The 25,712-nt window shown below is 42.9% G+C and overlaps 1 protein-coding gene across 1 annotated transcript; it reads right to left on the reverse strand.

Annotated features, from left to right (window-relative positions):
- Nucleotides 1-178: 178 nt before the first annotated feature.
- LOC131737100 (GTPase IMAP family member 7-like) lies at nt 179-13,677 on the reverse strand. Its single transcript, XM_059023846.1, has 3 exons — nt 13,288-13,677; nt 12,478-12,537; nt 179-4,910 (listed from the first exon to the last, which is right to left on the reverse strand). The coding sequence occupies exons 2-3, from the start codon at nt 12,527-12,529 to the stop codon at nt 3,853-3,855; spliced, it is 1,110 nt and encodes a 369-aa protein (XP_058879829.1). The 5' UTR covers nt 12,530-12,537; nt 13,288-13,677; the 3' UTR covers nt 179-3,852.
- Nucleotides 13,678-25,712: the final 12,035 nt, after the last annotated feature.

Below are 25,712 nucleotides of genomic sequence, written 5' to 3' on the forward strand. Positions count from 1 at the left end.
ATGACCCTGCATAATCACCAAGATTGTGACTTCTTCCCAACAACTATGCTGAGGATAACCTGCACAATTACTTTGACTGCATCTTCTTTCTAGCAAACTATGTTGAGGATCCTCTGTCGGCTGACCCAAACCGTTTTGCTATCACACTCAGATCTCGGGAAAGTCCCACCTAAGTACCCTGATACTGTGACACTGCCAAAAGACGCTTTTTTTTAGTAATAGAATCGCTATTACTCACCCCTGTATCACTCTGCCAATGCACACCGCAAACACCAGAAACATCTCAGACAGCAGCACAGTATCCTGCCGACAACGCCAAATTGTAGGGACCAAATTTTAAATAAAGATTCTCTGAGAGCCGATGAGAAGCAATACAGTTTTATTAAGCAGAATTCTGGAGAGAAGTAAAGCAGGCGGTCTACAGTTAGTTCTGTGACACGTAATCACAAGTAACAACCTTTTATACCAGTGCACAGACAAGATAATGACCAGTGCACAGACAAGGTAATGACCAGTGCACAGACAAGGCAATGACCAGTGTACAGACAAGGTAATGACCAGTGCACAGACAAGGTAATGACCAGTGCACAGACAAGGTAATGACCAGTGCACAGACAAGGTAATGACCAGTGTACAGACAAGGTAATGACCAGTACACAGACAAGGTAATGACCAGTGCACAGACAAGGTAATGACCAGTGTACAGACAAGGTAATGACCAGTGCACAGACAAGGTAATGACCAGTGTACAGACAAGGTAATGACCAGTACACAGACAAGGTAATGACCAGTGCACAGACAAGGTAATGACCAGTGTACAGACAAGGTAATGACCAGTGTACAGACAAGGTAATGACCAGTGCACAGACAAGATAATGACCAGTGCACAGACAAGGTAATGACCAGTGCACAGACAAGGTAATGACCAGTGCACAGACAAGGTAATGACCAGTGCACAGACAACATGGTGATCAAAGAAGCAGACTTGTTTTGTGTACGTACAAGATAACGACCTGTTGTCTTGATCGTGCAGTAGAACATTTACTCGTGTCCCAAGGGAACCATAGATCACAAGCTGATTTGTGGGGGAAGGTATGGTATTGTCTCTGTTATATTTAGGAAGACAGATGTTACATTTAACAAAACGCTGACTCGCCTATACTAGTTCCACCCTGTAATTCAATGAACTCCTTCAGTTTTAACACGAATAACTAAAACCTTTGCAGCCATGATCACTGAATAATTAGAATGAAACAAATTCCAGTATTTAACAGTAGAATTTGATGACCTCTCCCGAGATGCAAGGGAATAAAAGCTTTGGGCACGCGCAGTGCACAAGGGAGGGAAAATGACGTTACATCGGTATTTACGCTTGATGTGAGCTGCCTTTTATGACTAAAGAATACCGGATTTTAGCTTTTTAAATATTTTAAAGAGTTGGAGATTTCAAGTTACGTATAAAATTGTAAAAAAGGAACTTGAATTCTCCAACTTAAGTTTAAATAATTTAAAACAAGTTAAACAATTTAAAAAGTCTAAGCAAATAGTAAGTAATTGAGAGCAGAGACACAGTTGATCCCCTGGACCGGAGTTGAGAACCACTGCTCTAAATGATCATTAACTGTTGTTTTGCCCAGTATACAAATTAATGCAGTAGGATGTATTACTGAAATAGCTTTTGGAGTTATATCAATACCCAGTTTGACCAATAGATGTCGGTAGATGAATTAAAATGCTCTGTTTTTTGGGGACACGGCAGATCATCATGCAATCATTGAGCAGCCTGTCAGTACACTGCTGGAAGAGGAGGGGTGCTGAAGGCAAGAAAGAAAGAAATCAATCTACAGGTTGATGTTGTCATGCTGGGAAGCTGGTAAATCACAGTTAACAGCATAAAAAGTTGAAGAAGTATTATTATGAGAGGCTGTGTGGTCCAGTGGTTAAAGAAAAGGGCTTGTAACCAGGAGGTTCCCGGTTCAAATCCAACCTTAGCCACTGACTCATTGTGTGACCCTGAGCAAGTCACTTAACCTCCTTGTGCTCCATCTTTTGGGTGAGACGTAATTGTAAGTGACTCTGCAGCTGATGCATAGTTCACACACCCTAGTCTCTGTAAGTTGCCTTAGATAAAGGCATCTGCTAAATAAACAAATAATAATAATAATTATTATTATTATTATTTATTTCTTAGCCGATGCCCTTATCCAGGGCGACTTACAGTCGTAAACAAAAATACATTTCAAGAATCACAGTACAAGTAATAATACAATTAAGAGCAAGATAAATACAATGGCTTTGGTTCTAGCAAGTACAAGTATGACAAAACGATTCAATAACGGAGCAGATAACAGTGTTAGTGATAGTTACATCAGGATATAATTAAATACAAAATACTACAGATTAAATAACACTTGTGACAGATTACAGTACTCTAAAGTACAGGATTAAATGCAGTAAAATAGGGGGCAGATAAGAGCAAGTAAAGTGCATTTAAGGAAGAGTGATAAGTGTCCAGGGGGGAAAAAAAAGTAAGTCAACATCAATGAGTTGAGGTACAAATATAGCACATTTGTTATTATTTATTTTCTTAGCAGACACCCTTATCCAGGACGACTTACAATTATTAGAAGATATCACATTATACATTATTTCACATTATACAGATATCACATTATTTTACATACAATTACCCATTTTATACAGTTGGTTTTTGACTGGAGCAATCTAGGTAAAGTACCTTGCTCAAGGGTACAACAGCAGTGTCCCCCACTGGAGATTGAACCCACAATCCTCCAGTCAAGAGTCCAGAGCCCTAACCACTACTCCACACTGCTGCCCATCCTATTTATAGTAGGATTCAGATCATACACACTGTAGACAGGTCCTACGGCGGCTCAAACAAAAGATCAGGCGCTTTACCAACTAAACCAGGTACTGTACTAGATTCAGAATGAAAGTATTAAAAATGGCCCCATCTTTGAAGGGCTGAAACCCCATGTGGGACACGAGTTAACAAACTGACCTTTGGTGGGTTTATAGATGAGGATTTGAAGGACTTGTGGTAAGATAATTGACTTGGTTATCTGTTTCCTTCACAGTTTAATAAATGTACAAACATTGTTTGAGTTTAAACCAAAATAAACCATAAAACGTGTAAATAAATAAATTCAGACAACAAAAACCATAAAATGTGTAGAATCTATATATGAAAGTGGTTTGTCATGGGGCTAGAGGTACTGATGACCTCATAATTCTTCTTTATTGCCATCTTTAAAAATTGATTCTTGCAAAGTTCTAAAAGTAGTATTCATGGGTTTGAAGGACTTGTGGTGAAATAACTGACTTGGTAATCGGTCTCCATCAGTTTACCCACTGGCATAGAAAAAGGTATTTCATGCAATTTCCAGATACCTAAATTACAGAGCGGGAGGTCCCAGGTTCGATTCCCAGTGCATACACCCGTGCATATTTAAGTGGACCATTGGTCCAATTAAGTAATTTAGGGCAGTGTTTCTCAACCTTTTGATACCAGGGACCGGCCTGCTGTCTTCCTAAACTGTCATGGATCTCTTAGTCCTTTAAGGACCAGGCCATTTTCACAGGCCTGTTTTTTTCTGTTTAGATTTGTGCATATATAACTGTGAGGGTTACATGTAAATGTAAAAGTGAGCATGGTCTTTTTTTTTTTAACAAATTGTATAATTGTATTGTATAAAGAAAATAAATTATGCCTATATATACAAAATGTGTCTGTCTGGTAGAGGTGAGGATGAAAAACTTTTGGGAGAAAACGGGGGTAAAAAACAATTGGCGATTTCCAAATTAAAAAAAAAACAAAACCAAAAACAACATTTAGTCAAGCTCATCTGCATTGGGTGGTTTCATTGCTTTTTCAAATGCGTTTTCCAATTTCCATATATCTTGAAAATCGGGTATTCCGAGAGCCATGACTTCTTTATCACTTTTATTCATTGCTTCTCCAGGCTTCTCTTCTCTAGCTCCATAATATGCCCCTACTACCCCTCCTATAACTGCTCCTGCCCCTGCTCCCATCAAGATGTTTCTCTCTCCTTTTTTCAAAGCAAAAAAGAAAACAGCAACTGCAAATATGGGTTTCTTTACGATTTCTAAAAAACCTGCTTGATCTGCTTTTACTGCAGCCACATTAAGTACTAAAATCTTGTCTAACTCTTTATATTCTAAAAACGCAGCTACCGCCAATGCACCGCTCAACGCCCCTCTTGATGCACCAGCTCCTGCTCCGGCTAATATACACTTCATTTTCTCCCATTTTGTTTTGGGTGCTTTCAGCTGCTGTTGATACATCTCGTTGGTGTAGCAGGCATTGTGTTCCATCATCCTCTCGATTTTCTCCAGCAGCTCCTTCGCCTGAGCTCCATTGCCTCTGAACCTGTTGTTGAAGGCATGACCCCCTCCTCCGCACCTCTCCACCAGCCCTCTGAGACCCTCGTCGGCCCCACGGAGGTACTCCTCCAGGGTCCTGCCTTCCAGGTCGTCGCCACGGGTGAAGAGCAGCACGGTGTACCTTATAACCCTCTCTCCGAAGATCCTCTGGACGAGCAGCATTGCTCTCCTCTCCTCCTCCGTGAAGCGCCCCACCTGGAGCACTAGCAGGAAAGCGTGGGGCCCCGGGACAGCCAGATCGAGACATTTCAAAATCTTCTTTTTAACTTCGTCAGCAGAGAGTTTTGTGTCAAACAAGCCTGGGGTGTCGATTATAGAGACCTTTCTGCCAGCGACTACCCCTGTCTTCTTCTCACACTCCTCGGTTATTGATGAGGTGCTGGATATTGATTCAAACTCCTCTCTGCCCAGGATGGTGTTTCCAGAAGCACTCTTCCCAACTCCGGTCTTCCCAAGCAACACCAGCCTCAGCTCAGTGTTATGTACTGAAAGGTAAAGGTGTTCTGTTATATTTACAGCTTCTGGTTTTTGGTGTTTTCCACAGACTTTTCTCCCCTTCTTTAACAATTACTCAATTGCAACCGAGAAATATGTTAATAGTAACATTGGTTTAAATCAGTGGTTTTCAAACTGGGGTACGCGTACCCCTGGGGGAACTCGAGCGCTCCTCAGGGGGTACGTAAGAAAAATCCTGTAATGGCGGACAACTGATTTTTTATTTTATTTTTTACCACATTGTAGTACTTTGCGACTTAGCAGTCGAATTAACAATGTTGAGGGGGCTCCCGAGTGGCGCATCCAGTAAAGGCGCTCCGAGCAGGATGTGCCCTATAGCCTGGAGATCGCAGGTTCCAATCCAGGCTATGTCACAGCTGACCGTGACCGGGAGTTCCTAGGGGGCGGCGCATAATTGGCTGAGCGCTGCCCGGGTAGGGAGGGCTTAGGTCGGCAGGGGAATCCACGGCTCACCGCGCATCAGCGACCCCTGTGGCCGATAGGGCGCCTGTGGCTCTGCAGCGGAGCCGCCAGATCTGTGTTGTCCTCCGGCACTATAGGTCTGGTGGCATTGCTGTGGATCTGCAGTGCGAAAAATGACGGCTTGGCAGGAGCACGTTTCGGAGGACGCGTGTTCCAGCCTCCGTTTCCTGAGTCGGCACGGGGGTAAAATCGGGGTAAAATAATTGGCGACGACTAAATTTATATTATTAAAAAAATATATATATAAATTCACTGGGCGTGAGCTGGGGGGGAAAGATAAGGCAGAAGAAGCAGCAAGGAGCAGTTAGTAGGACAGAATGTGGTCACCGACTGGGGCCGACGCTGTCGACATCCCAGGGGCGGAGGACCCGGCAACCGGAAAGGATAGAAAAGAGGTCACCGACTGGGGCCGACGCTGTCGACATCCCAGGGGCGGAGGACCCGGCAACCGGAAACGGGATAGAAAAGAGGTCGTCGACTGGGGCCGACGCTGTCGACATCCCAGGGGCGGAGGACCCGGCAACCGGAAAGGATAGAAAAGAGGTTGTCGACTGGGGCCGACGCTGTCGACATCCCAGGGGCGGAGGACCCGGCAACCGGAAACGGGATAGAAAAGAGGTCGTCGACTGGGGCCGACGCTGTCGACATCCCAGGGGCGGAGGACCCGGCAACCTGAAAACACATATGAGGGTTAGACTTGAAAAGCCACCCCTCGGGAGGAGATGAGAGAGGTACCCAGCATTTGAGGCTTATGTAAGGGGCGCTCGTAAAACCCCTGATTGGCCGAGACATCACGCTGCCTGGGACCTGAAAATAAGGACAGAGCATTGAGGTTAGTATAGGACTCGGCACGAGTGACCACGTCCTGAAGAGAGGCAGAATAGAAGAGAGCCTCGAGTGAGATGAGCGCAGGAGCTGCGACAGGACAGAGTTTGGCCGGGGGTTCCACTCTGACTCACGCGGTGAGAACCCCTGAAGGTAAGGGAGGCGGCTGCCTAGCCCTGAGGTCGGGGAAGTGAGCCTCACTTGCCCCCCAAAGGATGGACCCCCGGCACCTACGAAAATTCCCACACCGTGAGACAAACAAGACAGAACATGCCAACGCATAACATAAACAAACAAACAAAAGACCAGAAGGACGAACAAAGGGGGATTAGTAAATTTGTTAATGGGATGTGACTGTGTATACCGGACTATGTGTATACCTGCCGCTCAGTGGAGAGGAAAAAACCCCTCGAAGCGAATTTAGGGGAAAACCTCAGGTGGCCCCGGCGAACAGGTAGCCCCCACTCCGGGCATGCTAGCAATTTTAAAATGGGCTGCTGCTATATCGAAGGGAGATGAATGGACGTAATAGTCTACTGCGGAAGAGGACCAGCGGCCCATGGTCTTGATCAGACTGTGATTGATGCTGGCTCTTGCAGCGGAGGTAGCTGCACCTATACGAAATGAATGGGGAGAATACAGCTGAGGAGGGAGGCCTGTTCTAGAAAGGAGGGAGGAGAGCTGGGCTGATTAGGAGATTTTCGTCGCTGCAGGGGAGCTTGAAGTTGAAGAAACTGTGTATTCTGAGCTTCCGAGGAAGCCGAAGAAGGCTGTGAGTGATGTTGGCCCTCGCAGCAGAGGGGGCTGTGCCTACGGAATGATTGGGGGGGGGGGAGGCCCGCTCTGGAGGCAAGGTAGGTTGGAATCCAGTGACGAGTGATCCTAGGAGCGAGAGAAATCAATGAGGGGGTGAAGTAGAGGAGGGAGGCTTGCTCTGGAGGGTGGAAGGAGGGGCGATGAGTGATGATAGGAGCGAGAGGAATCAATGAACCGAGGGTCCTGGGGGGGGGGGGGGTTCTTGCTGGGGAGATACCTTGATGATGAAAAGGGGCAGATAGGGGACTCTACTTGACAGCTGAATGGACTAACCACGTTGAAATTGATCCCTCTTGGGGGTACGACCGAATGGTGAAGTAAATCAGAAGCAGAAGAAACTGCGAGTTCTGAACGTAATAATCTACTGCGGAAGAGGACCAGCGGCCCATGGTCTTGATCAGACTGTGGTTGATGTTGGCTCTCGCAGCGGAGGTAGCTGCACCTATACGAAATGAATGGGGAGAATACAGCTGAGGAAGGAGGCCTGCTCTAGAAAGGAGGGTGGAGAGGTTGGCTGATTAGGAGATCTTCGTCGCTGCAGGGAAGCTTGAAGCTGAGGGAACTGTGAAGTCTGAGCTTCTGAGGAAGCCGAAGGCGGCCGAGAAGCAGATGAGATACCTTGACGTTGAAAATAAGGGGCAGATAGGGGAATCTGCTTGACAGCTGAATTAACTGACGGCGCTGAAATGGATCCGTCTGGAGGTACACAACTGAATGATGGCGTAAATTAGAACTGTGAATTCTGAGCTCCTAAGGAGACCGAAGAGGGCTCAGATGCAGATGATCTCCATAGGTAGATCCTTGTATGGGGAGAAGCGGCGTTTCAGAAGAGTAGAATGAGCAAACTGAGAATGGTCATTGATGCGGACAGCAGGAAGGTGAGGCAGAAGGGAAGGCTCTTAAGAATCAGCTGTTAGGCAGATGGTCTCCATGAGGAGATCTTCGTAAGGGGACAAGCAAACTTTCCAAAGAGTAGAGATAAGTGAATGGAGAATGTCTGTTGATATAGGCAGGCTGGAAGGTGCAGCGGGGGGGGGGGGGGGGGGGGGGGGGGGGACTTTGAAGATTCCGGAAAGAGTCAGACAAACTACTGGTATGGAGAGAATGGTGGGAAGAAAAAATCCCTAGCTGGACAATGAAAGCCATGATCTGGTTTGATTTGAAGGAATAGGATGAATCAGATTCTGGCACAGAATGTTTAAAACACTGACCAGGCTGTACAATATGAAGCTGTCGAAGGAGGGAGAGAGCTGCAGATACGAAATGCTGAGCAGATTGAAGGAGGTTACTGAGAGGATGATTCAGTCAAATGACAGCTGGTGAATCGGGGGGGGGGGGAACGCAGCAGACGGGACCAGTCGACGGAACTTGAACACTAAAAGTGGAGGCCGAAGGGGAGCTGGAACTGACAGTTGAGGTAGCAGCTGGAACTGAACGAACGTGTGTAAATCGACTGCTGGGGAAGCTCAGCACGCTTTGTGCTCCATTTACTGGAATGGAGGGCAGAGATGAGATGTTGACGATCCTATGTGTCAGTTAATACGGGATCGATCTGCGGTCTGTCTGCTTGAAATGGAAAAGGTGAACTCACATTGAGAGACTGGGTTTCACAACTCCAGTTATTCTCCTAGAGTGGAACTCCTTAACTCATAAACAAGACAGATTTCCAGTCTCACCGCGTCTCTCACCATGTATTAATGCTGTAATATTTGAGAGGATGTGTGGACATATGAATAGATTGCTGAGAAAGACAAGCACCTCGTATTTTTGATTAGATGGGGATTAGCATTAGCCTTGACTGCGGAATGCTTCCACGATCTGCGTATTGGAGGAAAGCGGAAGCGTTGGAAGATCTGGAGTAGTGCAGGTCCAGATTTAGACTGAACTAAAGCAACTTGCATGCTAGAACAGTGAGTAGATCTGAAGAGGGAGCAGAGATCTGCTGCAGGGAGGAGCAATTAACAGTAGAGGATGGGATCTGCTGGACGGTGCAGAGATCTGAGGAAGTAAACAAAGAAGTGCTGTCAATAATGAGCGGTGGTCTGCTGTAGAGAGAGATCTGCTGAAGCAGTGATCTGTTATTGTGAATGGTGGACTGCCATTGGTAGAGCGTGGTGGTCTGCTGCAGAACGCCGATATCTGCTGAAGCAGGGATCTGTAATAGTGAATGGTGGATTGCCATCGGTAGTGTGATGATCTGCTGTAGAGCACAGACATCTGCTGAATGCGGTGGATATTGGACTGTGAGTTAACTGATTTAGATGAAGCCAGAGATGGAGAATACATAGAGCTGAGGCCGCTGTAGAACCTAAGAGGATGAAGAATCCGCTGCTCTGAGGCTGTTGAAATATCTATAGATTTGGTCAGGAGCAGTCCGCCTCAAAAAGGGGCGGGGGGAGGGGGTAGAGTTGAAATTGAAGAATGTCATTTGATATAGATAGACGGAGGATGAGGCAGGAGGGGAACTCCCGAGAATCCATCCGAGTGAGAACTGCGGGAATAGATAGAAAAGCTGTAGTGTCCGAGCTTTGCAGCGAAACCAAACTGGTTTAATGTATAGAGAGAGAGCTTGTGGTATTATACTGCCATCCAGAGGTTATGATTGGAGTTACATCATTGACCTGAGTGAATCAGGGTAGAATCTAAGAAGCTATTACGATTAAAATCCTTGTCTATGTAGAACAACATTTGCTTATTCCTTTAGATTTGAATAATAAATATTCATAATTGTGCTGGCTCAGTGGGAGCGAGGGGAGGGGCGTCTGATTACAAGCGAGGAGTAAAGAAGGATTAAGCCGACAAAACTTCGTGGTAGAATTAAATAGAGCTAAGGTAAGGCAATCGCAGACAACGGGAATGAGGATGTCATGTTGAAGGAGCTTGGAAGTTTAACGGAGGACCAGACTTTCTGTTAAAGTTACAGACAAGTTGAGTATTGAAGCTGCGCTTTGGACGGCTATGATGCCGAGGTGGAGACCGGATGGAACAGGAAAGAGAAACGTTGGAGCTCTTAGAGCCGAAAAGAGAAGCTGACTGAAAAGATATATCACCTGAGCAGGTAAGAAAATGATTGATAATATCTTGGCAGCGATGTGCAGAGAAACGACCTGCGTGAGCGAGGCAACGAAGTTTAGATATTAGAGGTGAAGCACGAAACGACGGCGTCTGAGCGTTTGCTACAAAAACGAAACATTAGACAGAAAAGGTGCAGGTGATCAGGTCTTAAATAGTAAATAGAACTAATTAACTGGAGATTAGAAAATTGAAAGATTAGAGATTAGCGCCCCCCCCCCCAGCTCCACGCCCCCCGAACCTCGCAAGCTAACATAAAAAAAAAAAAAAAAACAATGTTGAATCTCCTTTCAAATAAAACCACAGTCGTACTGGTGTACGTTTCCTTTCTGTTGGGCGAGGTTAACTATAAACACCCAACCGGCTGCTGACAGTGAGTGAGCGTTGAGCGCACATGGCTAAATTACATATTTAAATAGCTGGGCAGTGTTTCTACAACCTAAAAAGAAAAAAAAAAAAAAATTGTATGACGCTTCTTATAAAAATGTGTAGTATTTACTAGGTACGTTTACTTTCCGGAGTTTAAATGTTCAGTGTTTGTAGTTTAATCAGTTCAGTGTGTTTTATCTAAGTTAATGTTTTTAAATAGCAGTATTATTGAGTTGAGCGGCAGCTGTGCCGCACTAAGACTAATCTAATCACTAATCACTGCGCTGGAGCTGGAGCGACACGACTGTGTTATCTTTACTTGCAATGCTTTATTTATTTTCGCTATGATTAATTCGTTGAAGAAGTCCTTTGTCGAGTGATTGCATTAGCCTACGCATGTACGCCGCTAATTATTAGGCTAATAAAAGCAAAAGCACGGTATTATTATTATTACAAAAATGGAATCGCAGGATTAAAAATAAATCAATCAATCAATCCCTAACTCCTGGTATTGTGAAGTGTCCGGAATTGGATTCCCTACTCCAGACCTATTGAGTGTGTTCATATCATATAGCGAGTGCCCATCAACAAGCTGTCTGGCAGCTGATTAACATGAACAGACGACTGCACTAAACACTAACATGTGAGCATTTTGCTAAAGTCATTTTTGACTGCATGATATAAATGTCACCTTTCTACTTTCATCAAATTTAGCTTTTGGAAATATTCACTTCAAAACAATGTGCTTATTCTGGCTGGATTCGATACTGCACAAGACACACATAGCATTTAAAATGTCCAGCTCAAGTGTTAAACGATAACATTTGAGTTCAATAATTTTAAAAAAACATACATATGCAATGTGTTATTCAATATTCACACAGTTCCGCATGCTACCTGATTTTTTTTTTTTTTTTTAATGTCTGTATTTGTAAGTTTGAAATTGTTTTTATGCAAAGTGCCGCATCTGTTTTCTCTCTACATTTCTGCATTTATTGGAAGAAATGCGTGACTTTTGTTGAGAATTGCTTTCTGATTTTATTTTAAATTAGACCCCTAGGTTTTGTTTCTCAAAAGGATAACCTGTTTTTGGACTTGTTTTGCCATACTTATTGGTCTGGATTTTGAAATAATTTGACATTGCGTTTTTAGTTTTAATTGTATTTTATTTTATTAGTTTAACAGGTAGTTTTCTATGAACAGTAATTGGCCTCCTTCCCTGTGTGCCTTCTGAGCCAGCAAATCGAGGCTTGTTTTTTTTTTTTTTTTTGAATGACCCGGTTAAATTTTTTTGTAACTTGAAGTCCTATTCGTTCATTTTAAAATACAGAATAACATACCCTTGTGTATGGGCTGCATTGTTTACTAATCAGAAATCTGTGATAAAAAGCAGGCACCTCCATCACATTGGTTAACATCAATAAGTACTTAAGCCTAGTAATTAGAAAATATAATTTTTTCCTGTTTTCATAGGTATATTATGACCCTATCTCAGATGGGGGTACGCGGTAGACTAGAATTTTTGGAAAGGGGTACGGCGCCTAAAAGTTTGAAAACCACTGGTTTAAATGACAGGCTTTTTAATTCTGAGAAACAAAATCGGTTTTTAAAATCGTCTAAATGTTATTTTGTTTCACTCTGATTTCAAAGCAGAATGAAGAAAATGAATGCAAACGAAAAGCGTAACATTTTAACAAGCATCTTGTCAATCGATGTTAATAATAACAATATTATTTAAAAATACTGCACTTATTAAAACCTACAACCCTCCAGTCAGGATTCCAGAGCCCCCCCACCCAACCACTACTCCACAATGCTGCTCCTTGCGGCCTGATAATTCAACCAACGGTTAGCTGGGAAACGGGGTTAATTGGCATATAAAAAATGTAATGTGTTTTGTAGCTAAACTTCAAATAAATAACTTGGAAAGTAAATTTATGAGCTACTACTGTAAGTACTTCCGGTGGGGTTTAATTTATCACAGTTACTTACCATTAGGTTTTGAATACCCGATATCTATTACTGGAAATGGCAAGTTGTTCATTTTGGAATCTGTAACACCAAAGGAAAGCAAATTCTCAGGGGAGTGAAACACAAGGCATTTTTAAGGAACTCTTTCAGGTAGCCCAGGGGTGCACAACGGTTAGATCTGGAAAAAGCCAATATAAGCTGTGTTCACACTACAACATCCAACCCTTGGTCGAGTCGCCACGGAGTAGACAAACTTACACGGAAAGAATAACGTGGTTACTGTATTTCCTTTCCGCATTGCTAAGTAGCACAATCCATTCGGTGGAGTCTTTTTTTTTTTTTTTTTTCTTCAAAGCGATTTCATACAAAAAACTAAAATACTCTAAAATGAAATGTTTTCAAGCATTCCCACTTTAGAAAGTGATTTAAACAAAGGTTAGCTAAACAAGGAACAGTCTCTTTAAAGTGCAATAACACAAATGACTTTGAAACACAAACAATATCTTATCAATACGGAAGTTATACCTTCCCCGCAGATGCAAGTGTCAGTAAAGCAGTTATAAGCACTGTCCCCGCAGATTTCCATATCACTCACGGTTCTTCGAAATGACAGAATATGAATAAATACATAGAATATGAAGGGGCGCCACCGCTTCTGTGTATTTTCCAGTTAACTCACAAAAAAAAGTTAAAAGAAACTCCCGGACATTGTGAGCACACGCCTTTACAGTGACACGGTTCATATAAGTTCAAATATAAGAAAAAAACAGCTGGCGCATCTATCGGTTCGCTGACTTTGTGGATATCAAGATTTTGTTCTGTAACACTTACCTTCCGATCGACTGAATAATGTACGTGTATATGTAGCACCCGGTAGTGGCGTTTGTTCTTTTCGATCGAGGTGGGATCAGTCAGAAGTCAGGGATCCAGACAGCCTAAATAGCACCCGGTAGGGGCGTTTGTTCTTTTCGATCGAGGAGGGATCAGTCAGAAGTCAGGGATCCAGACAGCCTAAATAGCACCCGGTAGGGGCGTTTGTTCTTTTCGATCGAGGAGGGATCAGTCAGAAGTCAGGGATCCAGACAGCCTAAATAGCACCCGGTAGGGGCGTTTGTTCTTTTCGATCGAGGAGGGATCAGTCAGAAGTCAGGGATCCAGACAGCCTAAATAGTGAGTTGACACTTTTCTACAATTTGCAGGCCATTGTTTTATTAAAGTTTAGACCCTCAGGGGTAAGAATCGAGAGGCCTGCTCGGCTGGAACTCTTGGTCACTTTGAGAAATGAAGTCATTTTGATGACATCATCAAGTTAAAAAAAAAAGTGAAAATACCAAAAATAATATGAAGCCTTATTTTGTAGCTAATTAGCTTTACTTTGGTTTCAGCTTTATTTTACTTAACAGGTACACTTGGTTTTGAAGATATATGTCATTAAAAACTTAAAATTACATAGACTGCTATAGTAAATTAAACGTGTTTTGCCATTTTCCTGTGTTTTAATTTTTTTTCCTGAAATTCCAAAATTGAGTGCTTAATGTTTACTAAAATAACTTTTTTAAACACTAAATTGATACTATTTTAGTAGTATGCATTCAGAAATGAAAAGCATCCAAAATTGTGAAATAGCAGCATCACGAAATGCTAAATTAAAAATAAATCCACTTAATATGGTAATTTTTTTAAATGTATGTTATGTTTTAACACAGGGTCCACTTTGTTTCCTCATCACTGGGTACCAAAAACTTCCCCCTCATCTGCAGTGCACCCATGTTTATAAATAGGCTGCATAACTAATTTTAAGATAGCTGTGATGATTGGAATCCCATTCGTCATATATAGCAATGTAAAAGGCAATAATTATGAAAGGAATAAACCATGTTAATATTATAAACTAGTAAGAAATTATTTAAACTATTTCTACCTACAAGTTGCTTCATGCTATTTTGCCTTTTCACACACTGATTACTAAATACAGCTCAAAGACTTGATTTTAATGATCCTAAAAGTGAAATAACATAAAAAAGCCAAAACACCAATAATACCAAGGAATCATTTCCTACTGTCACAACATCCATTCAAACCCATATTCACATGGGTTTAAAGGCTGTTTTTATTGAAGCATTTGGCAATGGGTGGTTCGTAACAGAACATTTTAAATAATAGCAGAAAACTTTTACGGAACATTTATTTTCTGCATAGCATAGCCTTGCTGAATGTCTAGGTCAGTTTGTCCATTCATGGCTAAAAATAGACAACCTTTTCTCTTCATCCAGGTTTTGTGCAAAGTACAGGCTTCTGACAACTGCACTCTCTTCACCATACATGGATTTTGTTTTCTGTGCAGCAGACGTCTTTCTGGCACTTGCAAACACTTGAAGCTTCACAACTTCTACTTCTAAGCTGCCATTCTTTTGTGTATAAACTAAAGCTGTAAGTCCCTTCTCTTTGGCTTTCACAAGGTCATGTGATTCATTAGAGATGTTCAGTAACTCCGTGACATTACAACAAAACGGGGTGATCATTTTCCCATCTTGTATTTTCCTGATGGTGTCTGCATTTTTCTTTGCTTGGCATTCTGAGTCTTCATGGTGTTTCTGATCATAATGGCCCAGGTGTGCCATTGCTTTTGTCTGCTCAGAGACTGCTGTTAGTACTGGTAAGGCTCGCAAGTACTTCTCTCTAGCTGCAGGCTTACACCATGGAAGAGTTGGGTCATAGCATCGTGTTTGTATGTCTTCTCAAGGGCCATATTGGACCAGATTCCATTGAACTTTCCAAATGTTTGTCAAACAGTGAAGTGCCTGTCTCTGAAAGCACAGGCAATATCAGGGGCCACTGAAGACAGTTCAGGCAACATCAGGAGCCACTGAAGACAGTTCAGGCAACATCAGGGGCCACTGAAGACAGTTCTCTCATGGCAGCCAGGTAACAGGGAATACAGGAATCATACTTGCAATGCCTAGCTCCGACCAGGTATGGAAGCATTTTCTCAACTTCAGCTAGGTGTTCCTCCCAAAGGCCAGCTCGTTCAGCATGAATGTACTGTTTCAGGATCATTATCATGTCCATGTACATGAGCCAGAGCTTTGCAGTTGGATATGTGCAACACAATTCATCAAACTCAACCATAATAGTCTATATTTTCTTCAGAAGCTCTGATGCACTTGAGCATGCCTTTGACACCTTCTCTGCATCCTTTTCTGACATGGCCTCTGTGAGCTGAAGGATGCTCTGAGAGAGTAATGACAAACATTCAATGTCTTTGTCTGCTTCACTTGCCAACCACTTCTGAAAGGATTCCCAATGTAATGCAAACATCCCACTATGAACCAAGCTATGTACCATCAGCATGGTATAATAATCTCTGCCTTCCACAATCTTGTTTCCCGTTCCAGGTAAACAAACATCACCTCACACAAGTATGTCTTCAATTCCAGTTTTACTCATAAAGTATCCAATGGCACTGTAACGGGGGTTGGGGGGTGTGGGGGTGGGGGAGATCTGTGCTGACTATCTGGCGCATGCGTGGTTCTGCAGGAAGAGGGCAGCAGCCTCGTAAGATCCATCTGTCAGTCATGGCGATGACACAGAGAGGTGGGGAAGAGGGTGTGTTGGCTTTTCTGTGCTGACTATCTGGCACATGCGTGGTTCTGCAGGAAGAGGGCAGCAGCCTCGTAAGATCCGCCTTTCAGTCAAGGCAATGACACGGAGAGGTGGGGAAGAGGGTGTGTTGGCTTTCCCTTTCTCTGAGTGGCTGAGAGGCGGGCCTTGGGGGATTGCTCGGCCCATAAGAACTGTGCTTGGTTATGCATTCAGGTGGCCATGATTGGGAATACACAGAGACGCTGGCTGTGAAGGCCAGTGTAAACATAGACCAGGCAGGAACGCCAGTGGTTGGAGCTAGAAACCAAAAAAGGCAAGACTGAGGAAGACAGCCAGCCTTATATAAACCATTTATTAAAATATATGGTTGCGTACCCGAGGGGACGTGTGTAGTGATAGGGGAACCTTGGCCATTTCGCCTTTGGTTTACATTATTATTTTTGAGCACCTGTGAGTAAGTCTGCATATACTTGTGTTGGTAACCTGTGGTCCTGATTACTGTTGTCGGTATACAGGCCACAGACAACAACGCCCTCTGCGGACTAAAATAAATCAAAAAGAAAAGAAAAAAAAACTGGGCACCTGTGCAGTGCTTGCAAATACAATCTTCTGTCTCGAGGGTCAGTGAATACCCCCACCCTTCCACAGAACCCATAAAGTTTAGTGCAATATGAAAGCCACCCATACAAAGTATCACTTTGTTGTACTTCTCTCGGTTTTTTTTTTTGTAAATCAAGAGCAATGTCATAGATGGCCTGATCACATGTCACAATTGTGAATTCTTGGTCCATTTTGAGACAGAGGTTACTAGCACTTTTGGGTGTCTTTAGAACAAGACTCGCTTTACTTCTCTCACTGTCCTTTAAGTGCATTGATGACGGTGGAAAGTATTCCGCATACGGCCGTACAAGAAGAGAACCAGCACCAAGGTAACAACGACCCCAAAGAGGCAATTCTACCAGAAATGTTCCACCCTCCAAACTAGTCGATATTGGCCCCGGGTCCAAAACTTCAGCCTGGTGCAGAGGCACATGACCTAACGACCGCCGCTTCTGCTCGGGCCATATCAACATGTACCTCTGCCATCATGGCTTCATGTTGAGCTCCCTCCAGTATTTCATTCAGGAGGGCCGAATGGTCCATGGTCTCTAAGAACCCTGGAGGGCCCATCCTGTCCATCCTGTCCAGTCTTACCATATAACCGGGGCAGGGCATGAACAGTCTTAGAACCTAAGGTGAGAGTGGAATTTACAGTGATGCAATATGACACATTGATGGAACATTGTCTATGACGTATGGAAAGGTGAGTGCGATCAGAAGTAATACACCAATGAGTATCGTTCTGCTGCATGATCTGTTCAAAACCCTTAAGTGGCCTGACAATAGCACATGTAAATTTGTAATATTAAGTTTCCCATCACACGTACATACAACAATTTCATTCATTTGAACACAACAATCAACAGAGTACATAGTTTCATTGCTTACCCAACCTACAGTAGCTAATGAATATACATGATTACCTTGCTGCATTGCCAACGGACGGCCGGCAATGCAGGTTGTATATGATCCCCAGAGGGGATCAGAATCTGATAAGTAGTGTTCCGTGTTTCTGGTTTATTCTGAGTTTTACCGTAAAATTACAGGATTATCTTTTTTTAAGTGGACTGATTTATACCCGATTTTTGTCTATTATTCAATATTTTCCTGGTACTGTTTTCTAGGAAATACACAATATTTTGATTAAAATGCTGTTTTATTTTGACTCCGACATTGTAATAAGCAGCGCTACACTGTATCCTCGGATACAGCAGGCGTTTAGATGTCAGATGATCAAATAATATTCAAACATGGTTCTCTGTCACTTCACAAACACATTATCACCTGATTATGTTGGCCAATCAAAGGCTGATTATTGTGGCAATTGCTGGGCATAGTAACAACTAGCTTGATCAAAAACTAAATTGAAATACTTGCACGAAAATATAATATTTTTAATATAGCATAGTGCAGTTCGGGCGGGGTGTGTAGCTGGGGATCTCTAATTGGTCTCTAATTCCCTATGTAAGCCCTGATCACCTGCACTCCTCCACTCCAGTGTTTTTGTTGTTGTCGAAATCCCGACTGGTAGTGTCAAACCTCTGCTAAGATTCCTTCAATATCGAAAAAAAATAAAAATAAAAAATCTGCAAGCTTACCTCTTTCCAAATGGAAAAACCTTCTGGATATGACTTTCCTTCGGACTCGGATGAGTTCCTTCCTCCGTCTCCTCCACCAGTCCAGCTCTGTTCAACCTCTCGACCCTCCTCCTTTCGGTCTCGGCCTGCTCCAGCCCCACCTGACGACCTTGTTTCTATCCAGCCTTCAGCTAGGCAAGTGCGTGGCTCAAAATGCGGTTCCATCAGTCAGCCCTAGTTGCAGCTTCATTATAAAGATTGGACGACACCTAAGCTGCTCAAAGTCCTCTTCAATAACTCCATAACCATCCCCGTTGGTGGGGATCACATGTCTCTCTTTCTCACTTATTGCCAAGCTTTGTCAGCGGAGCCGATCCTCCCTCACTGCCTGCAAACTTCTGTCGCCAGGCCTCCCGCCTCTACTACTCTCACAATGCCCGCTCCTGCTATGCAGCCACAAGATCATGCTAACACAGCCCAGCTCCAATCGCCAGCGCTCCCTGTACAGCCACAACATCTGCTGCCGCAGTCACCCGCCTCCTCCATTGACTCCATAGGCGTTCCCCCCCCACCTCCCCGGACATGCTTAACCAGATAAAGGCTCTTCTTCAGTCTATTATCGATTCTCAGATTCTCAGTTAGCCCTCAGCTCCCATCGTGCATTCTCAGCCAAAGCAGCTTCCACTCTTTCTGCCAATAACTGAATCGTGGACTGGTCCTGCTTTGACCCAGATCTCTTTACCCGTATATTTAGTGGTATCCGAGCTAATGCCTGCAGGGTGTGCGCCTCTACTGCTCACTCCGCCTGCCTATGCCCTAAGGCAGCAGCCGGTTCCTTTAAATCCAGCTTTCGCTCTATACCATTTATTTTAGCCTCAAGGACCGCCCCCCCCCCCCCAGTTTCCATTCACGCTTCAGCTCCACTCGCCAGATCCCAAGTTCAAGAAATCTACGGCCGTACCATCAAGTTCTCTGGCGGGAGACAAATCTGCAATAATTTTAATACGTCTGCCTCAATTGGTTCTGTAAGAACCTACGTATCTACAGTTTCTGCAACGACGCCCATTCCCAGTCCATCTGTCCTCTTTCTTTTCGCTGCACAGCACAGAACAGCACAGCCAAGCACCACCCGGGGAAAAAGGACAGTCGTCACAAGAGCACAGTTTAGTGCACGGAGGATTGTGGTACTGGAGTGTTATTGTTTGTTATTATTTGGGACTGTAACCCACTGTGTTTTGCTTCCCCCATACCATTGCTGGTATAGGGGTGACCTGTTTTATTTTTGCATTTATTTACTTTTGTTTTGTGTATTATTAAACACGGACTGTTTTTGAAGAGAAACCATTGTCTGGACATTGGATTATTGCACCCCTTGGCACATCTTGTTCACATGGGCAGACAAGTTTTATTTCACCACTCAGCTCACGATTTCATGCTTATCCCCCCCCCCCCCCACAGATCCCCCAGCCCAAGCAATTACGCAGCTCAAAACCCTCTTTCCTTTAGTCAGTGTAAGGAAATTTGATAGTCCATATTAATACATTGTTTATATGGTACTTTCAATGGAGAGATATTGAGCACAGAGTTTAGGTGGGGTATTTTGGAATGCAGAGTCTGTCTCAATACATTGCAGTTTGACTAGATATGACCATTTATGGGCATTTGTGGAAAGGGTCTCTGTTCTGCTCTGTTTTGGTTGCATGTGGGGATGGGAGAATCTCAAAGAATCTACAGATGCAAAGGAATGTTTGTGAGGCTTGGCGACTGGCCACGTACACAGGTTTAGGTGGGCAGGGTCTCAAATGATCTCATTATAGGGGAGTGTTCTATGTTATTAAAAAGTGATTGTAGCCATTGTCTGTTGCACAGATTCCATCCGCTGTGACCCAGAGCATTTGTCTCTGCTTTCTTCAAATAGTTCTATTCTTGTATTACACCAATAAACATATTTTGACTAATATTGTTTTTCAGTTTTCATCAATTTTTCCGTACATCGGCGTCCCACTATCAGAGGAAAAAACTATTGGCCCTGTCAACACTCTGGAATTCCTCTGTATCACTCTTGACACTGCGGAATTGGAAGCCAGCCTGCTTCCTAAACTCCTATGCATCCTCTCATTAATAGCTTTCAGATTTCCTCTTCTATCAAGAAACACAACCTCCTGTCTCTTCTCGGTCACTTTAATTTCGCCATACGCATCATCCCTCAAAGAAGAAAATTTATTTCACGTCTCCTAGCTCTCTCATCTACTGCTGAAAACCTAAACTCCCATGTTAAGATCTCGTCCGATGCCAGGAAGGACATAAAGATGTGGGTTAATGTCCTCACTCACTGGAATGGTCTCTCTTTATTTTACGATGACTTCATTTCAGCCCCTCACGATCTCGCCCTCTTCACTGACGCCTCAGCCATCAGATTCGGATGTTTCTGGCATCAGAATGGTTTTCCAGCACCTGGCCCCCTGAAATTCAGCATCTTCCCCCGGGACATTAGAGGCTAAGGTGTCTCTGGATTGAATCCAGCGCTTCCTCCAGCTATCAGACCAAGATTTAAACTCCTACTACAGCCTTGGTATGCTTCCGACAGCTGACCTTGTTTAGCATTTGTTTACTCTGCACCCGACCTGGTGTCAATTAGAATTATAATTTCATTTACGGTAGCATTGTTTTACGGTAGCATTCAATTAGAATTACAATGACATTTTGTTCAGTTACAATTTTCCTGCAGTAATTGCCATTATAATAACAATTACATATCAAAGTAACAGAGAGCTAAAAAAAATCACAGCACAAACAAAAAGGCACAGCACCATTCAGCAGCCAGGGGAAGTTATTGAGGGGCAGGATCGGCATGCCAACTAGTGCCAGGGCAGTGAAAACCTGTAAGAAATCAAAACAGGGTCAGACCTCAGAAACACAGAAACATGGCAACATAAGCCCAGGGGTCACAAGAAGGGTTAAAAGGGCACCCTTTCAGAAGGCCCAGGACCACCTTGGTCAAATAAGGAGGCGAGGGGACCACCTCCACCACAACCCCGACCTGCCCACCAAACCACCAATAAGAACCCGGAGAGAGAAAAACTGACAAGATGGGAGGGGGTTGGTGTTTCAAGAGGGGAGATGGCCAGTGGTGGCCATGTGTGCTGCGCACCTGAGGGGAGGTGTGTGGCAGGACACAAGCCCTGCTTGTATAAATAGTGTGTGTGGGAATGTAAGGTTGGCAGGGATGGGGTTAATTCTGTCCCTGCCGACAGTCACAGGTGTGGCCATTCTCCAGTTAGGTAATTGAGTGCTAATTGGAGAATGGCCACCTGTATAAAAGCAGAGGGAAATGCTTTGTTTTGGAGAGAGGAGTTAGGCATGTGTAACTGTGTGTAACTGGTCAGTGAAGGTGAATGCCCAGCCTGACAGCAGTGTTTTGGTACAGTGTTGTTTTGTGTAAGCCTGTTATTTTGGCCCTTGTGCCAGTTTATTTGTTGCCATGTTTTTGTGTTTGTGCAGTAAATGTGTGCAACAGTGCTTCACTGCAGCTTGATTCTGAGTCTAATTCCTGCTGGTAACAGCTTAGACCATGATGCTCTCCTGTCGTGAGGTATAAGAATGATAACTCAAAACTGAAGTCCACTAAACTAATCTTGTGCATGCCTTTAAACATTCTGTAACAAGAAATTAATATTAACCTGTGAACGTGTGGTTTGCAGTGCGCAGGTGTACAGGTGATGCAAGTGCTCCAAACAACGACAGACACGAAGTTCACGGTTCAGAACAGTTCTTTATTTCTTTCTGTCTTTTGAGACCGGTTAAATAATAATACTGGCTCTACACAATGATGTGTATCACCAGCATATAAATCATGGGTTCAGTCCCGAAATAACAAGAATAAAGACACACAACACAGACATGGTCACTTCTCCTGACAGCGAGTGCTCTTAGTGCAGGTGTGGTGATATACAGTAACAGTGGAACAGCGGTGCAGTGTAGTCCTGGTTGGTGCTGGCACTTTAGCGACAGCTCCCGGCTTAGTGTTAGCTGTCTAGCAATGACAAAGACAGACAGTTAGTTTTACAAACAAACAAAACACTAACAGTCACGATAAGATTTCCACAATCCGTTTCCTTTCAATTACCATAACAAAGGAACAGATTACATATTCACATCCCCAATTATACCTTTAGTCACGCCCCCTGCGATAGCTAGTTCAGTCACGACTCCTCCAATCCGTGACTGACACATTGTGTACCACATTAGGGCGAAGACTTCGGGCATTGTGATTCCGCCCCCTTCCTAGATGGCTGGCTTCCGAATCACCCTGGAATGAATTGCCAGACCAACCAGTACGAGGCACTCTGTTCCTGTTATACAGCGCCCTCACAGATCGGGAGGGAGATTGTTGACTCGGATCCATTCGCTCTCTGTCACATAAACCTATCATTTTTTATTTTCTCTGTTTTCTAACCATATAGATTTGGATGATGGTGGGGCTCCTGTGTATACCGGCTTCATCAGTATTCCCACATCATTCAAAATTCTAAAAGGTATTGACAATGTTGACCCAGGGGACTTTTTCGACCTGAAAAAAGAAACAAGGACCAGGGGTCACAAATGGAGATTAGATAAAGGGGCATTCAGAACAGAAAATAGGAGGCACTTCTTTACACAGAGAATTGTGAGGGTCTGGAACCAACTCCCCATTAATGTTGTTGAAGCTGACACCCTGGGATCCTTCAAGAAGCTGCTTGATGAGATTCTGGGATCAATAAGCAACTAACAACCAAACAAGCAAGATGGGCCGAATGACCTCCTCTCGTTTGTAAACTTTCTTATGTTCTTATGTTCTTAACTACCCAGTAATGTTGATGAAGCTGACACCCTGGGATCCTTCAAGAAGCTGCTTGATGAGATTCTGGGATCAATGCCCTCCTCTCGTTTGTAACCTTTCTTATATTCTTATGTTCTAATGGAAACTGAAAGTCTTTCCCATGTCTTGATCCAGCAGCTCAGAGAAAGAGCAATGTGATGGCAACACCTCATGCAATTCATTTAGTTCTAACAACCAAAGCCTACATCCCTTCTACGAATAAATACATGTTTTACGATTTTGGCGAGAATAGTTATTTACTTGTCAGACACTTGGGGATCAAAGCAAGTCCGCAGTAGCAACTACTACACTTGACTGTTTGCAGGATCACAAATAAATTGGGCAAACTTTGCAGAAGGATCAGAAATAAACTGTGCAGACTTTGAACATTAGCTGGAAAAAAAATAGCAAAAGAGAGAAGCAGTGAAATGAAGGTCAGGGTGACACAGAGTTTAACAGCCACAAGAGCATGTTGTTTTGCAGGAAGCATGGGGTTAGCATTTTAAAAATGAAGTTAGCATAGAGGGAAAGACCAGACCTGTGTATCCAGACAGTGGGCTGGCTGAGTTGCTTCTTCCTGGGAAAGGTATGCTCATACTTGGTCTCGTATAAGAATGCTACAATATATCAGACTAGATATGTGTTAATGGAATGGTGTATTTGGGGTCTCGTAATCGAACATTAAATAATATTAAATGTAAAACCTATTAACTTGCATGCTTTAAAATGTTGTGTGTATTAATTGTGAGATGTGAATAGATCTGCGTGACTTTTTTGGTCCGCCAGGTTTTCATTTCTAGTGTGTGCTTGGAGGCCTGAACCAAGGCTGATTGTGTGTGAGAGAACATTAAAATGACCAAGATTGTGGAGCATTATCTTATACGAGTGATTGTATGCAGGTTTATTTATTTACACATACAAAGCTATTGCTTGGTTTTTGTATTTATTTTTTTGCTGTTTCTATAGTAAGTAATAACACAGGTTAACACCCAGCAAAAAAAAAAAAAAACTGACAGAATTGCTTAGCTAGATGTTATGGAAGCATGCTCTAAGGCTAAATTACTTACTTGGACCAATGAAGTGCTTATTAGAAGCTTAATTGGTCCAATTAATTTATTTAGTGTCCAGTTAGAACAAAAACCAGGAGGGACACTGGCCCTCCAGAACCAGGATTGGACACCCCTGCTCTAAGGCACAAGGTTCAAACATACCATCCTTTTCTCCATGGTCTGCTGTCACTATCTGTCAGTGTGTCATTTTATGGTCCATATTTCCTCCCTGATCCCTAGTCATGGGACTTTGGAATCACACGTAGTTGTGGTTCTGGGTTATGTCACTCCAATGAGTTATTATATTATTTTCTCTAAATCTGCCTTTAAGGCTTTGAGCTTGTCTTGGGAATCCGCCGGAGCTAAACAACCTTCCTCATTCCATTCAATTCATAATATACTTGAATGTGGAAGTCTGTTTAGTGCTTCCACTTAGGATCTCTTAACTCCAGCTCAAGTTCAAAGCCTAGTAAAAGCTGATTTAGAGAAAAATGTAATATACTGTAGTAGGAGCAACAGAACATATAACTAAATAATAATACAAATAAAAACAAATTGTGAAGCTACTTACTCTTCAAGCAGAGGGCAATCCAATATTCAGCAAAAAATATTATACTTGATAACTCCTTAGTTTCTCTGAAAATGTATTGTAGTCTACCCCCAAAGTAATGAAAAATAATTATGAATATTTCCACAATGTAATTGAACTAAAAAGGACAAAAGTGCTTATTATTGTAATTAAGTCAAATGTAATTTAGCAAGTACACTTCATTACTAATTATTATTATTATTATTATTATTATTATTATTATTATTATTATTATTATTATTATTATTAGGATTATTGTGTGGAAACAACATCCTCAGAGATTTATAATTATTTTGTCTTCACTGTTATGTAAGTAACATAGAAATCGTATAGTGCTCAAATAAAATATACCATACTAAAGATCAATTTATATACAGTATTTAAAAAAATAGGCACTAATTATATATATATATATATATATATATATATATATATATATATATATATATATATATATATATATATATATATATATTACAAAAACAGAACCCACGAAATGGAAACAGTGAAACAGGGGGAGGAGGGGGGTTTGTGTGTGTGTGTGTGTGTGTTATTTTTTTTTTTTTTAATATAAGTAAATTGAATATCTTGACGTCCTCTATTTTCTCTAAGTGCTGATACTTGTGCGCCTTTTGTGTGCACAACTTTTTAAAAAACTCTGTGTGTATTTCAACTGTCCAGCCACTGGCAGACTTTTTACATTGGGTGCATTCACTGAGATCATTCTGCGCTCCATAAGATTATGGGTGCGTTCACGAGACGCAGACTTTGGTAAGTCTGCGCAGATTCTGCGCAGATTCTGAAAATTCATTGGCTACTTGCTCCGATTCTGTGCAGAATGGCGAAAGTCATTGGCGTGAACGCACCCTATGTGTAGAATCTGACCAATTAGATCTCCGTGAATGCTTGGTCAATGAACACTGGTCAGATTCTGCACAGAATCTGCGCAGAATGATCTCTGTGAACGCACCCTGTAACTC

The sequence above is a fragment of the Acipenser ruthenus genome, chromosome 5, assembly GCF_902713425.1.
Source record: "Acipenser ruthenus chromosome 5, fAciRut3.2 maternal haplotype, whole genome shotgun sequence".
NCBI lineage: Eukaryota > Metazoa > Chordata > Actinopteri > Acipenseriformes > Acipenseridae > Acipenser > Acipenser ruthenus.